This window comes from Antedon bifida, chromosome 2, assembly GCF_963402885.1.
Source record: "Antedon bifida chromosome 2, ecAntBifi1.1, whole genome shotgun sequence".
Classification (NCBI taxonomy): Eukaryota; Metazoa; Echinodermata; class Crinoidea; order Comatulida; family Antedonidae; genus Antedon; species Antedon bifida.
Window position 1 is genome coordinate 17,012,734 of NC_136227.1, and position 16,572 is coordinate 17,029,305.

At 31.0% G+C, this 16,572-nt stretch overlaps 1 protein-coding gene and 1 long non-coding RNA gene across 2 annotated transcripts; both read right to left on the reverse strand.

Moving 5' to 3' along the window:
• Positions 1 to 2,790: 2,790 nt before the first annotated feature.
• LOC144835778 (uncharacterized) lies at positions 2,791 to 5,027 on the reverse strand. Its single transcript, XR_013611106.1, has 3 exons — positions 4,934 to 5,027; positions 4,760 to 4,810; positions 2,791 to 3,417 (listed from the first exon to the last, which is right to left on the reverse strand). It is a non-coding gene; the product is annotated as an uncharacterized LOC144835778 (long non-coding RNA).
• Positions 5,028 to 5,498: 471 nt separating this feature from the next.
• On the reverse strand, positions 5,499 to 14,519 carry LOC144835779 (uncharacterized). The gene is made up of 8 exons (XM_078690865.1): positions 14,276 to 14,519; positions 13,551 to 13,736; positions 10,079 to 10,234; positions 9,709 to 9,990; positions 9,535 to 9,618; positions 7,985 to 8,207; positions 6,379 to 6,414; positions 5,499 to 6,123 (listed from the first exon to the last, which is right to left on the reverse strand). Exons 1-8 carry the CDS (start codon positions 14,465 to 14,467, stop codon positions 5,585 to 5,587), a joined length of 1,698 nt encoding a protein of 565 aa, XP_078546991.1. The 5' UTR covers positions 14,468 to 14,519; the 3' UTR covers positions 5,499 to 5,584.
• Between the last annotated feature and the right edge of the window lie 2,053 nt (positions 14,520 to 16,572).

Consider the following 16,572-nt stretch of genomic DNA (forward strand, 5'->3'; position numbering starts at 1 on the left):
CAGTAATGCTGTTATGAAAAAATTCAAGTAAACACGACATCTCATATTTTTAAGAGCTATGCATGTTATATTCAACATCTATTCATGAGATCTTGTTGACTAGTTTGTACCTGTACGTATTTGAGAATGATCAGATTTGGTTGAAAATATTTATGTTCAGACTAAATATGTGTACAAATTACAAAAACTGGCTGGGTCGAGTTTATTTACTGGACTAGTATTTTATATGGCTACTGGAAAAATAATGCCACTGACCAGCTGCAGCATGTTAATTTATAAGTAGTGCTCGGGTAAATGATTTTTGTGTACATCTTATGAAAACTACAGTACTGCCATTATTAAAATGCACATTGCACGACTGAAATATTTTATACATATACAGTAGTACATGTAAATGCATGTAAAAAGAAATGATGTGTGCAATATACTATAGTTACTGTATTTATAAAAATAAATATTGAGAAATTACTTTAAAATATGTAATTTGTGTTATTTGTCGTCCAATGTCGTATACAGTATTCGTAATAGGGCTAGATCTTAAATTATACAGTATTAAAATAAAATAATCATGGGTTAACAAAATTAATTTATCTTACAATTTATTTAAGGGCTATCCAAGGAGATATACTGTAATAAAATTCCTTCACTTGCTAGTGTTGCCCGAAAGCTCTGCTAATTTTTTCTGGCTGTTTTACTTTATCGTTTTGATTTATTATTAGCTTTTCGCTTTTTTTTTTATCTCATTGTCATTTTTTCAGTAATTTGCCTTTGGATAAATAATAATTATATATATAATATAATTATTTAAATTAAAATAAAAGTCGGTCTGAGATGTTGACCTGTGTACAGTAGGGCTCTCCCACAATTGCCTAACGGTGGTAGTAGGCCTAGCTAGTCTAAAAATGTAGTGCAAGTGAGTGGCCCATAACGTAAGTAGGCTATTATTTATTGATTCATCACATTCAATCCTATATGAAATGCATCTCTGGCTGGCACCAATTACCCATACGGAATAGGCCTAACCTAAAAAGTTGGCCTAGGCCTAGAAAAAAGGTTTAGTCAGAGTCTACCACAACATCAGGAGGGTGACAGTCCAGGCTAGAGAGAGGCATACACACCAGTTATTCGGCATTTTGTTTGCATTACAATTTTATTTATACTAAATCAACTCACTGACTTGAAATGACTGAAATACTAATGAAAACTACATTAGCAGCAGATGGCGTAATTATAAAGATTCTTAATAAACAAGTGAAAATAAACAAAAAAGCGACGACTACGCTCTAGTTAGTAGGCCCCGACCCAATAGCAGCCATGTCCCCATGTGTTTACACACAACAAAAACGATGACCAAAACAGAGGTGGTGACCTAGATGACCTGACTATTAGCCAATCAGGGACAAGGAATTTTATGCTAATTAGGTAAACCGTTGAACACATCGCGCAAGAAAACAAAAAACAAAGTTCGACACTTTTCTACTTTAAATACACATTTTCTGTTGTCCGATTTTGGTAGACTTTTTACAAGACGTTTATAGTATTTTTATCTATCAAATAAGTGTATAAAATCATTTATTGCAATTTTGTCCACCAAAAATCGTAGATTGACTGGACTAAAGGTCAATCTTCTGACAACGTTATACGATGTTATATCCACAAACATTAGAGATACACGTGCAACAAAATTCTGGGAAAGAAATAAGAATAAGATAGAAAAAAAAAAAGGGCCAAGGGCGGATAACCAATAACTGTATTTATTCGTTCATACAAGATTGAACAAAACAAACCAGTTTACCTTCACATACTTTTTACTCTTTATTATTTAATTACAGTAGTTTACTTGCCACACACCAACAGACAACAAAAATTCACTTTTAAAGATAATAGTATTCCATATCATTTATTAAAATAGAATATGAATGCATGTACTTGTGTACAAAGCACAAAGTGGCGGATCAAAATAAGATGGCATCTCCCTATAATCTGAATATTCCCGTTTTTATTTATCTTATAATATGGTCTTAAATTATAGTACACTTTTAATATTTACAAATAATATAAGTTTAAAGTTAAAGATGTATTGTCCCTTTGATTAATTCCAAACAAATAAAAAAAAAAGATTTAGAAAAAAAGTGGTTTATTTTGAAGTATCATAATAGTTATTTAATTTCACCAAAAATTAGTCCCAAAAAAAATCATTTAACTGAAATACAGATGTTTTTTCTTCCAGTCAAAGTTTTCAATCAAAATATATCTCATAATGCAACGGCGGCGCTTGTTTGGCTACTCTGTATGCATAGTTATAAAACTTCCTCGCGATCTGTGTGAAAACACCTTCTTTCGAGTTGTAAACAATCCTAATTAGCATCATGCACAATACTTGTGGTTTGAAATCTTTGTTTACTTTTGCTCGCGACGATTTTCCAGACAAAATGTAATCAAATTAATTTACCTGTTAAAGAATAACTTTAATATTACTTTGATATGGCAAATTTAAATTTTTAAATATTTTGACCTTCAAATTTTTTTTAAAATAAGATCAATAATAAAAAAGATTGAAAAAAAAAAAGCTAGATAAAGGTGAATCCTTCCACATGTTCTTGAATAATATATTACTATCTACAGTTATTTTCTCATTTATACATATTTTCTATGTGCCATTCTGGGTACACCACTAGCCATACCCACCAAAGCACAAATTGCTAAGATTCCTGTTGTATACACATCATTACCATTATACTATCTCAAACAAAAAAATAACCCAGTCACAGAAAGTGCTAACAGGTGTAAATGCACACCTACCAACAGTCAAATACTTATTACAGGTTTTCATCATAATATAACATAAAATAAATATTTACATAAATAATTGATTTTCCCCAAGAAACGTAATGGATCAAGTCACACCCTAATATTGGATGTGATTGAGTGATTAGAGGCATCTGTATGGCTAGTAAAATATAAATTCATGGTGATGAATGGCGAGAATAGGACAATTCCATTTTAGGTTTAGGAGGCCTGTTGATGATAGATACATAAAGTAACACCTTTATTTGTCAGGGTTTATTTGACAGAAACTAGAAAGCAGCTGATGATGTTTTGTTTGGTCTAGAGTAGGCCTTCATATATCATGTATTCACCCAACTTCAATCACATAATCCTTCTTTTTACAGTCCAGATTAAAGAAACTAGACAGCAGCTGATGATGTTTGGTCCGAGTACATCATGATTGTGTATTCACACAACTTCAATCCCATGACCCTTTTTAAAAGTCAAAATTAAATTAAAACATATGCTTTTTAATCCTCATTGTTATACAATCCGTCTCTTCTATATACTTGTTGCTGATTAAGGTTATACCAATGCTGCTCCTCCAATGTTTAATCATGATGTCTCAAATGCAAGTACAACTGGTTTCTGCAATAATTAATGTGGAAATATGTAAAAACACAATAAAATGTCATCTATCATTTCATCAAACATTCATACAGAGTTAACTAAAACTGTGTAATAGTGTTTTCACAATTTATTTGGTATTATTGAAATCATGCTCATACATGAGAAAGATCCAGTAATATGGATTTCAGCTCTAATAGAAATATATACCACTTTTTCTACTAAAATCTAAGAACACCTAAAATAAAATATAGAAATTACACAAAAATGTTGTGTTTACTTGGGATATAAAAGCTAAATAAAATAAATTAAGCACTGAGAAACTGAGAAAAATACTTTGCAAAATAGAGAGAGTAATGAAAGAGAGGGTGCGGTATTTATTATTTTGGCCCATATTGAAGAAAAACAAAATATACTCAAATATTTGTGACATCAATATAATTATTTTTTTTTTTTAAATAACCGTTCTGTAAGTATATTCAAATTCAAATTGATTCAACTTCCTTAGGAGAAAACACATTTGAATTGATTTCAAGCTCAACGTAAACTTTCATTTTCTATTACAATAATATAAATTAATAAGGTACTTAAATAAGGTAGGTAGTATTGAATTTCAAATAATTCATTTTGATAAATATATATATAAAAACATATCATTACTCTTTTATTTTAAATTTCATAAAATTATTAATATTTTCTCTTTCTTCTTCTTTTTTTTATATTTATTAACAAAAAATAAACCTTATAGGAATACAACAAAATGTAAAAAGAAAGATGGCACTCCACGAAAGGAAAGCCTGTGATGTGGAAGCCAACACAGAAGAGTAATATATACAGGGGAAAAATATAATATTACAATAAATAAAGACAGAACACAAAGACACAGGTACAGAACAAACTTACAGGACACGAGCAAACAGACATCCATATACAGTACATACACAAACAACACAGATACACGCACACACACATCACCAGGGGGAAACATTAATATTTAGAGATAAGGACAGATTTAAATTGTTTATTAAATAAAAATTTAGTTGCCAAATGTTTGATTTGTAAAGGGATTTTATTCCAATTCATGGGACCAGTATATCTGATTGAATGTCTGAAGGCAGTACGTCTTGGTTTGGGTAAATGAAGTTCTTGGGCAATACAAATATTATAATTTATCCATATCCATAGTAAAAGAAAATCTGTAAACAGCCACAAATTCAGGGCAGTAACTTAAAATAGTAGACGCTATCTTGCAAATAAAGAAACAAACAAAGCAAGTACTATAAAATATGTATGTTTAAGCTCTAATGTTCAACTATACATTTCTAGGTTGTCTATCAATCAATCAATTTGTAGATAGCCCTACCTTTTTTTCTCTTTTGCTTTCTAATACCTTGATTGCTGTCATCAGAGTTCTCTGGAGTCATAAAAAAAAGATAATAAGCATTTAACAGCATTTGCAATTCAGTTGGAACAAAAAGAAAAAATTAAACAAAAAATAGGTGAATTTTTAATTTTTATGTAATTAAACATTTTCTACCTGACTTCTTTTCTTCATGGAATTCTTTTGTTGCTGTTGATTTCCTTCTCATACTAGCTGCTATAATAAAAAAAAATTTACAATTTAAAATAAACCTAAAAGAAACATTATTACAAAACTACAAAGAAATCATGCATTTACAATTAGGTAAGTTAAAACTTTATTTAACATACTATTGTCAGAATGTACACTATAGTAACAGCATTTTTGTAGCAGTATCATTGCCAAAAGAATTATTTTATTTCTTCTATCTTTATAAGCATAGCTAAAGCCTTGATTTCCAAAATCGTTCAGTATAGAACATTGATAAAGTACATAAAATATATACCTTAGGCCAACTATTTACAGAAAGAGAATAATAAAAGTAAAATAAATGGAAGAAATATTAAAATTAAATGATAAGATACATTATTCAAAAATTATTTTGGATTGAATTTTTAAAAGATAAAAGTGTAATGAATTTATAGTTTGTTTTAATGTAATTTCAGAATTTGTTCCATTTTGGTTGGTTAATGTTACAGATATCTGCACATCAACAAGAAAATTCTGAGTTTGAGTATTTGTTGCGGCACTTTTTTCTAGGCCGTTACAGGGGTGAGAAGTGATTACACCCTTTGACATCAATAATCATGTCAGTTAAAATTATACTTTTTATATTGATAAATAAACAAACATACTTTGAATGTCAATTTCTTTCCAATCTTCAACAAATGTCTTCCAATTCTCTTCATTTATTTCACCTCTGCATTTTTCAAGATCAAAAAGCATACTCCAGCGATCTGAATATGACTTTTTGGGAATATTAAATCTTGCATTAATTTTGTTTACGTCATCTGAAGATAATGTAGAGAAAAATGACAGTACTTGTTGCCTGTGTGACGATAGTAATGATGAAACTCTTTCTACAGTTGGAAATGATGGCACCACTGTTCTAAGTTTGTCTCTTAGTCCATCTTGCTTAGTGATAATAATTGTGTCATGTAGAAGTGTAAGATTCTGTGGGCTCAACTTTCCAGCAGCATGCAACCCATGTAGCATGTCTATTGTACTCTTGATGTTATCAAATCTATAGTTTTCCAATAAATCATTGTACACACATTTGAGCATATTGAAAAAACCATCATGGCGGCGCTCGTCATACCAGGTTGAGAAGACTACCAATAGCAATTTGTATTTTTCTTCTGGAATTCCTTATGAAACAAACAAATGAGTAGTTTATTTACTTTGAGTGAAAATCTGATGTTAGATCTGTGAAAATGTTAGTGAATGTTGATGATATTAAATGATTCATGTTTGACAGTCTAGTATTGCACGATATACACAATAATTGTAAATAAAACATATTGTCTGTCAAATTATATATTTGATCAAATTATTTGTTTAATACAAATACAACATTAAGTTTAAAATCAATTGACAGATTGAAGGAAAGGAAAAAAGGTTACCAATACTATCTTCATGATCGTCTTTATTGTCTTCCTCTGAAAATAAAAAAATAGGAATAAAGGTTTTGATATTGTATATGCTAAAGAATGCCAAACATCTTATTATCTTGCTATTCTAAACATTAACAAGCAAATACAGATGTTCAGTGTTAACAGTCACCACACTGTAATCAATATTATACAGATGTTCAGTGTTAACAGTCACCATACTGTACATCAATATTATACAGATGTTCAGTGTTAACAGTCACCATACTGTACATCAATATTATACAGATGTTCAGTGTTAACAGTCACCATACTGTACATCAATATTATACAGATGTTCAGTGTTAACAGTCACCATACTGTACATCAATATTATACAGTGTTAACAGTCACCATACTGTACATCAATATTATACAGATGCTCAGTGTTAACAGACACCATACTGTACATCAATATTATACAGATGTTCAGTGTTAACAGTCACCATACTGTACATCAATATCATACAGATGTTTAGTGTTAACAGTCACCATACTGTACATCAATATTATACACATGTTCAGTGTTAACAGTCACCATACTGTACATCAATATTATACAGATGTTCAGTGTTAACAGTCACCATACTGTACATCAATATTATTAGCAGTGGTGACGGCGGGGCCCGTACGCGCGAAAGCGGGGGTGGGTTTGGGAGCCTCAGAAAATTTTGAAAAAAATAGATGCTTACACACTGTTTAATAGGCTAGAGCAACTGTTTCCATTACATTTAATAACAATGTCACATAATGTAAATTTAAATAAATCCTTCCTAAATACTAATACGGATCTTTTTCGATGAACTAATAATAAACTTTGATCGAAAAACACTTCAACGAAATGAACATTTGGTAATGCGGCACTCCGAAAATGCCTCGATAGTGCCATGTGTTTAGTGTACGACTGTGCTTTGACCCTATAGCCGGGTGAATAACTCAATGTAATTTACTATACAATGATTGCTGTAATCGCCGTATCTATAACACAAATCAATAAAATGCCAAATATGCCACACACGTTTTTTCGGCCGTGTACATAGAACAAGACATTTCATGTTTATGTTATGCCTATGAAATAATAACAAAAGAACATCATGTTTCTCGTTTTTTTTATCGTTTATACTGCATAGCATTATATAATAATAATAATCAAATCTTGTATATAAAAAGTAGTATGTAGTAGTAGAATATCTGAGGAACCACCTCATAGGGCAAAAAATGACCACCCTAAAATGATTTTCCTTCTTTTGTTACTTTATAGTAAAATGGAACATTTGAAATTGTAGTGACGAATACAAAAAGAGTGATGAGTATATGGCTTTTGTGATACGTTGGCAGAATCTAAAACCTTTGTATTCCGAGTGTAGAATTAGGTTTCACCCATGGTTAGCCATTCAAGAAAATGTTATTACTTTTGCCTTTTGAAGAAAACACAAATGTTTGACAACCTTCAGATGCATCCACATTGATGCAATTTGTTTTACAGCAGCCAAACTGCAGCTACCATGAACAACAGCGGTTGAGATGGACCAGTATACAAACCCTCTACTCAATTGATGATGACATAACATTCATTTACCTTTTAGTCCTCCAAACAGTTTACGGTAACGTTTTACATCCATTTTCTTGCTTCCACATGGCAATGAATTTTTGTCAAATTGTTGAACAACTTGCATATGAATAGGCGATTGATCCTCGATGTTGGAACTACATACACGGCAAGGAATGCACATTTTCACTACAACACCACGTGCACCATTCTCACTAAAAACTTGCAATTCTTTTTCTAGGAAACTAAGCACCTACAAAATATAAATAATAATGTGCACAAAATGTTATACAGGATGTGCCAATAGTACAAATAAGCCTAGGGACATTTTGGCCTGAGACAAAGGCAGTTGGGTTTTGTATGGTAAACATTAGTACAAATACATTTTTAAGTAAGCGTGCTTCATAGTTATATGATGTACAGTATAAGTCTGCATATCTATTTCGAGTTTATCTGATAATGATAATTGTTAATTCATTCAACTCTCCAGGAATCAGTAAAATCGGACTAGCTATAGGCTAAAATTACACAATTCAACAGGCTACACTACTTTTTCTAAACATGGTGGCATATACCAAATAAATAATGTACATTTAAATACATGATTTAATAGTTCAAACATCTTTAAAAATATGAATACTATGCCATATCTGCGTCAAGCTGTTTTACATTAAATGCTTATCTAAAAAAAAGTTTATAACCTATGTAAGCCTGTTCGGTCCACTAGTTAATTATATTTTAAAAGCGGCGACTCTTAATTATCTGCCGGATGCCACTTAATTATCTGACAACCTCCGCAAAATAATTAAGTGGAGTCTGCCATATAATAACTGATAATTAATTATCTGTCTGTTTGCGTCAACAAGTATGTTTGCATTGACATATGACGGCAAATACAATGTTGACGCGATATATTGAAACTTAGATGTGATGACAAAAATGTAGGATTGACCTGGGCTAAGGGTTGGTGTTTATGAGAGCTTGTAGTGGCTGGCAGTCAGATAATTGAAGCAATACAGACAGGTAATTAAGTGGCGTCTTCCAGATAATTAATTAATTAATTATATGGCGGAAATATAATATATATAATATAGTGGCCTGAACGGGCTTCCGTAATAACCAATGCGAACATCCCCCTTGAAGGTACTTCCAGTATGGTAATAAGTTATAATAATTAAAATCAATTTATGCAAATTAATTATTAATATCAATAATAACTGAAAAAAAATTGTAAACAAAATATGAAGTAGCTGCTATAAATTGAGCAAAACGTTAAATTGTATTATTTTGAAATAAATGCTAGATAAGTCAGTAAAACCACAATTTCCAAAATATATTTTCATTATTATCCACTATAATCTGTACAACATTTTTGCTTAAACGATATTCCAAAATCTGAAATTTTTTTTAGGAAATTTGCAGAAAAAACACTGTTATTTCAAAGTTCTGAACGTCCATAATTACTATGGAAAATCAGTCCCATATTACATATGGAAATGAAGATAAATAGGGTACTACGGAAATACAAAACTATGCTAACTAAGTTATGATGGATATTTATACGATGAAAGGGATCTTACCTTCTTACAGATGCTAGGTAGTGGATCATCATCATCTTCAGAAGAACCAACAGCATCTGTGGATTTTGTTCTGACTATTGTTGTCTGCAATATAAAATAGAAGTTTTACAGTACAATGTTTTTGTAATGATGGTTAATAACCTTCTGGTTTTTTTCTTAAATTATCAAGTCTACCTGAAAAAAACGACGATTTTTTAAGGTTGCTATTTTTAGAACAACCAGATGATCACTATCAGTATTCAGTTCCACATGCTCGTAAAATAATTTAGGTTCAATATCTTCCATCTGAAATTTCTCAATAAATTTGGTTGCAGCACGTTGAAAGAGGTCATCTGGAAGATAGCCATCAAAGTCATGAAAGAGAGAAATAGCCCGCTTTTCTTCATACTCAACAGCCAATGACAGAACTCGCTGAGGTTTCAGACGTGAAAGAACATAGAACATTCGTCCAACATTCTACAAAAAAATAATAACATGTGTAGTATTGTAGATAAAACATCTAACAAATAATTGCACTTACTGTAATTAAACAAAATTTAAATACCTTTTTACTCTTTTTTTCACACATTAACCCAAAGGTTTGCATTAGAGACACAAAGAAGACTATCATCTCTTCTGACTCATTTGTCCAAATATGCCTCAAGAGTCTTTCATCTAATTTACCCTCATTTAAATTTCTCCAAAGTTGTTTTAATGTTGGCTATAATATTATAGAAAGAAAACAAAAGTGTAAATTGTCAATACATGGATTAAATAACACAAGATACGTATCGAAGGTGAGATCAAATGACTTTCCACCGCGCTAGCCTCATAAAGCACTGCTACCAATAAAAAAAAACATGCTCCTTGAACATCATGTCTCTTACCACGGCCCTCTATAGAACATTACAAATCATGAGTGGTAATATTTTTAATCAGGATCAACAACAAAACGTACTCATGTAGAAATTATATGCGCAGTCTGATTGCTTTATTGACATTCAAGGATTAATTGACAACAAGATACTGCTGAGCAACTATTTCATCAAATTTGGACTACAGAAGTTCACATTCTTAGGAATGTAGTTTTAAGCAGTTGATAATAATAATAATAAATATGCAATTTTTACATTTTAATTATAGTATTCCAAAAATAAAAAATTACATTAATCTATAGAATATTAAATAATACATTTGACCATGTATGTCTTTACTCTGTGTGGTAGTGTGAAGTGTAATAATTTTGTTTTAAATATAAGCAGTGGTTTTTTCATGAATCTCTTTAATTGTCGGGGTTTCGTTTTGTAATATTTATTCAACCAAGAAGAAAAAACATGTGTGTAATGGTACATATGCTAGTGCATATATAATATTACATAACTGCTAATTTTATGTAGCTTTATTTAAATATATTCACTGTAGTGTATTGTTAAATTTTGTAGTTAGTAAGTGTATCATTGTTTCATTTTATTCCATTGTAATTGTTTTATTATCTGCTTCTATATATAAATTTACGTAAGAGCAAAACTCGGTAAATCGCGCCTAACGATGGTATATCAATTGGTACATACTGTCGATACTGATTTTTAACACCTAATGAAAACAATAACACTTACAGTATTATGTTAAGTTAGATAATTAGTTATTGACAATTAAAACAAATTTAGGTTCAATGATTTGCCCCAAATAAGGGTGTTTTCTGATCGTGGTATAATTGTTTTTAATAATCTGAACATCTTGAGTCTTCAACATCTTAATCATCTAAATCATTTCACAGAGTTGGACCTGAGAAGGGTATTTGGATTTTGGACCTGAGAAGGGTATTTAGCCATGGTCAACTAACAAGTGGCGCAAGCATCTTATGTAAATTTCTAAAATTATATTTGTAAAATCGGTAAATCAATTAGTATAAAGTAATCCGTCTTAATGTTGCTCCGTTGGCTTCAAAAGAAAGGTGACATTGTATTGCCTGATGCAGAAAACCAAAGGACATGAGATATCTACATCACACCAAATCACCGGGCCTATTCGAATACAAACCCTAGTTCCTGATCTTGGATTGGCTGACCACTTTCGATACGTCACTAACTGTCCTACTTGCGCTCATTTTGAAAGTAGAAGCCTGCCATATTGTCACTTGCTGAGGGCAAAGTGCCTTCCCAATGGAAAATAGTGAATGTGGTCCCTCTCCCGACACCCCTTTCATCGATAAATTGAGGCTCATCTCACTTACGTGTACCTTAGCTAAGATTGCTGAAAAAGGGTGTCAAAAGTTGTTATTGACCAAAGTAAGCCGTTCATTGATCCCCAGCAATATGGCAATCAGAAAGGGGTATCCACGACCCACTGCCTGATAGATGTGTTTTTAAATTCTAACCGTGAAAGAAGAGGCTCAATATCCTCTCGTGTGCTCACTAAAAAGCATTCGATACTATATAGTAGATCACAGAATCGCTTTTGATACAGTAGATTATATAATCTAGGTTTATCACCATCTATTTTGCAGTGTGTTGTTGACTTCCTTTCTGATTTCAAACAAAGATGTAATTATAAAAATTGTTTTTCTGATTGGGAGGTTCTAAAAGGAGGCGTGCCCCAAGTGAATATTTTAGCTCCACTCATTTTTCTGTGGGTTATAAACTACACCCTTAACAATAATGAACCTAGTGAATTAAAAATTATTTGGTTTTAACAAAAAAAAAAATTATTAACTGCTCTATTTTCGCCCTACTTTAGAATATGCTGCCCCTTATGGCTTTCTGTAAAACACGATGTTTCGCTTGAAACGGTGCAAAAACATATTTGCCAAAAAATACAACAGGCCCTTAAAGAATTAAATTTAGACACTCGCTTTCTCAACGTAGGACCAATCTGTGTAAAAGGTTTGCAAAAAAACTAAGCAAAAACGAATGTTTTAATCACTTTAATAAAATCAAAAAATGTTTCATCAATGAAACTTGGCACAAAACTGAAAGATTTAAAAATAGTCCTGTCTTCTATTTGAAGAAATTAGAAAACAGATAAGTAAACAAATTAAATATTGCAACCTATTTCTACCTTTGATATATATTTTATCTGTGTAAATTGTGATTCTCTTTTTATTCTTTTTTTTTATAAAGAATACGTCAATTCAGCACTTGTGCTGCCTTTGTATTTTTATATGTCATTGTTTTATTTATTGAATAAAGATACTGAAATATATATATATATGTCAGCATAACACTGCATGCGCAGCTAAGAAGCCTTTGTATTTTTTGTAACATTGTGGGATGGTCCGCGCTCTGTCGGTAAACAAAATGGAGCGTTTGATGTCTTAATGCATATCCCTGTGCTATTTTATCCATGGTCAATGTAAAAATAGACAATTACTAAATTCTTCTGTTCATTTTTTTGCACACACAGACTACAGTATAACCCCTCCCTTGGGACAACCTTATTGATATTTTTTGTGTGAATTAAACGAGGGACAGTATATGGCTAACCTCTAAAGAGAAAACAAAATATGTAAATTATGTCATAGATATCAGTCAGAGATAGAAGATATATATATATCACTTTTTGTTAATTTGTTCATTCAGTCAGGAATTTTAACCAGCTTCCTTTTACAATTTCCCTTCTGAAAATAATTAATTTAATGGCTTCCAGAAATATTGAAAATTTGTCTAAATTTATTTTTGTGCATTTAAAAAAAAAATCATTTTGCATTTATTTTTTGTAATTGATATCTATGTACTTCGGGCAAGAATAAGTATGGTTAACCTCTAATAAAAGGACAATTTGTTGGCCTCACGTTATGTGGTGTCCACTTAATAGGGGTTCTACTGTAATAAGTATTAGAATATACGGTAGTAGAATTAAACAAGATGTAAATTTGAAATTCAATATAACCACCATTAACTTTCATTATGGTGACATACAAGTTCTCTTTGTGGTAGACATTACATTTTTACAGGTAATATCACAATATTTACAGTATGTCAGATTAATATTAACAAATGATTGTTACCACTAAAAAAAGTATAGCAAATATTGCTAACCTGAAGCTTAGGATCTATAACTGTGATGATTGTTTTAAATTTGTCAACTACTCCCATCAAATCTATTACAATTTTTTCTTTGAGGATCTTGTCATCTGGGTAGAACAGAATCTCACCGATGTCATGTAAGTACTCAAGAAGCAGTTTTCTGTCAGTTATCTTACAACGAGCAAGTAAATCATTAATCTAAAAGGTAAATAAATATCATAATGAAAAATGTAACGAAAAAATAAATGTTGAATAAATACAAACTGGTTTTCTGTTGATGTTATCATTCGTTTCGTTGTTGAAAGGTTGTTTATATAGGATATAATACTTTATCATGCAAGGGTAGATTTGAAATCTGAAATTTTCCCAACCAACAGTAAACTCAAGGTTCACCACTTACTTCAATAATTATTGTTAATTCCTTTTGTTTTGGTACTTGGTACTCTTAAACTAAAATTGCACCGTTCCTGTTTGATAAACATTTGTTGAAGATTCACCATAAACAGTCAATTAACACAGACAGAAAAGCAGGGATTACTGTTATATTACTATCAATAACAAACTTGTATTCCACACAATTTCAAATGTAATGAAACAAGTTTGCTTTTTTTTTCACTTTAATTAACACCATTCAATGCAACACTCAGAAAAACAGGGTTTAATGCTTCAAATGTAATGGATGTTAAACATTAAAAGACACATTCATCAATCGATTTGTTAAAGATATTTATTCTAACCTCAGAAGTTGGTAGATATAGTTTGGCTTTTCGTAACTGTTGTATTTCCAGCAGTACTTGCAGCCATTTGATTGGAAAAGTAAGAATCATCATCTGGACTAATTTTTGTATTTGGAGGATGATTTTAGAAGCACCGCTCTTTTCAAATGGGACACTGTTTTCAATGGTAAAGAGCTCTCCTTGAAACACCATGTCCTCAAATGGTTTTCCTTCCAGGGCTTTCCAAAGTATATTCTCTATTTCCTTTACCTAAAATAAATAACATCATATTTGAATTATACTTATGTCAGGGGAAGATTTAGAGTATGCCTAGCCAACCTCAACCGCAATCCAACCCCTTTTGTAAAGTGCAAAAAGTGTTTCATTTAAGTTATGTTACGCATTTACTTACCTAGTGTACATTGTATAATTATACCAATATAAGAAAACAAATTCAAAATGTGTGCTAAATCATAGATATTTGTATACCCTTTTATTTTTTTTATTATATCCAAATGAAAAATAAAATTAAGTTAAGTTAATTAGTTAATCATAAGCCAGCACAGTACAGTAGTATGCTCATGACATGACGTATTGATTGTTTCCAATGAATTAATGACAATATACAATTTTGTACTGTTTAAAAGGAAATGTGATGACATATGTACCCTTTGTTGTCTTTCTTGTTCAGTTTTACCAAGGCTCTCATAATGTGTACCAATCAGCATTATCTTGTTATTTTGTCCTTTTCTTACGTTTACAAAAACTGAACGAATCCAAAACAGAATGAAGTCAAGATTTGTCATTCGATGTTCATAAACTTTTCCCTAAATAAAAAAAAATGAACAAAATTTACATTTTAAATTTGTAAAGTTCTAGTTTGAAACATTGTGGCAAATTATCTATTATTATTAGCAGCACAAATTTATATAGAAAAACAACACTATCATGGAAGTGGAAATAACAACAATCATATATCAGACATCTGCTATTAACAACACTATCATGGAAGTGGAATTAACAACAATCATATATCAGGCATCTGCTATTAACAACACTATCATGGAAGTGGAAATAACAACAATCATATATCAGGCATCTGCTATTAACAACACTATCATAGAAGTGGAAATAACAACAATCATAATATCAGGCCATCTGCTATTAACAACACTATCATGGAAGTGGAAATAACAACAATCATATATCAGGCATCTGCTATTTGCACAGTTTGTGTTTAGGTAAAGAATAACATGAAGGAAACATTTTATTTATGTACAATTACATAAACATTTAAAATTTGTAAAATGTACTTACAGTTGTTGGATCCAGAACTTTAGCTGGGGCATTAAGACCTTCATTCAGGTTGAATACCACACATACAACAGCATAAGATACCATGAATATCTAGTAAACATAATCTTAATAGTCAATATTACAAACTGTTTATACCCATGTGTCAGTATACTGGCACAACTGATTATTTGATACTTTTGTTTTCCTCACAAAGTGCATGTTCACCTTGGAAACATTTACAATCTTAATAATTGGTTTAATAAATAATGAATGTTTAATATTACATTCTTTCTTTGCTATCCCTCTCTGCTAATAATACATTATATTACATCAATTAATACTATTTTACTTAAAGTCTCCCAAAACTGGACACCCTTCGGCTGGCATAATATGTTTGGGTTTACAGAAATTCTGATATTCCAAATGTATTTTTAAAGGTAAAAAAGAATTTGGAACTTTTGACCTCAATTCTGGTTTTGGTTTAAGGTAATCAGAGACTAGAGTCTAAGTTGACTGTATTCAAATTAAATGAAGAATAAAATAATTTATAATATTGTAATAATAATAATAATAATTGTATTTTATATCTGATACTGACATATTGTACTATATTAGATCCACATTTTTGTAATACCTTGGAGGAAGATTATAGGTTCTTAACTTCAAATCAAGTGAGCAAGCTTTTTGATTTCAGTCCTGATATTGTAACAAGGCCAAAAGACAAAGTATACATTGAAACTAACAGAAGCTCAGAAGAAGGCATGTATATTGAATATTGACGGCAAAACTAATCTCTATTAATAAAAATTAAATACACCAATAAAATTTACCCGTTGTATCACATGGTAAATTGGTTGACCACCAAAGTCCCAGATATTCATAACAAACTTGTTGCTATCCACTTTAGAGTCACCACCTTCTCTTGCAGAGCGAAGTTTGCTTACAAATTTGTTCCTGAACCCTTTAGGAATTTCTGGTTTTTCTTCATACACTGGTTCTGTTGTGATAAAATATATAACACA

Excerpts from the sequence above, each read along its gene's own strand:
- LOC144835779 (XM_078690865.1), bottom strand. The coding sequence starts at position 14,467 with ATGGTGTTTCAAGGAGAGCTCTTTACCATTGAAAACAGTGTCCCATTT. Across the intron at positions 13,737-14,275 it reads TATATCTACCAACTTCTGAG|ATTAATGATTTACTTGCTCG; the intron begins GTTAGAATAAAT and ends TTTACCTTTTAG. Across the intron at positions 9,991-10,078 it reads GTGAAAAAAAGAGTAAAAAG|AATGTTGGACGAATGTTCTA; the intron begins GTATTTAAATTT and ends ATTTTTTTGTAG.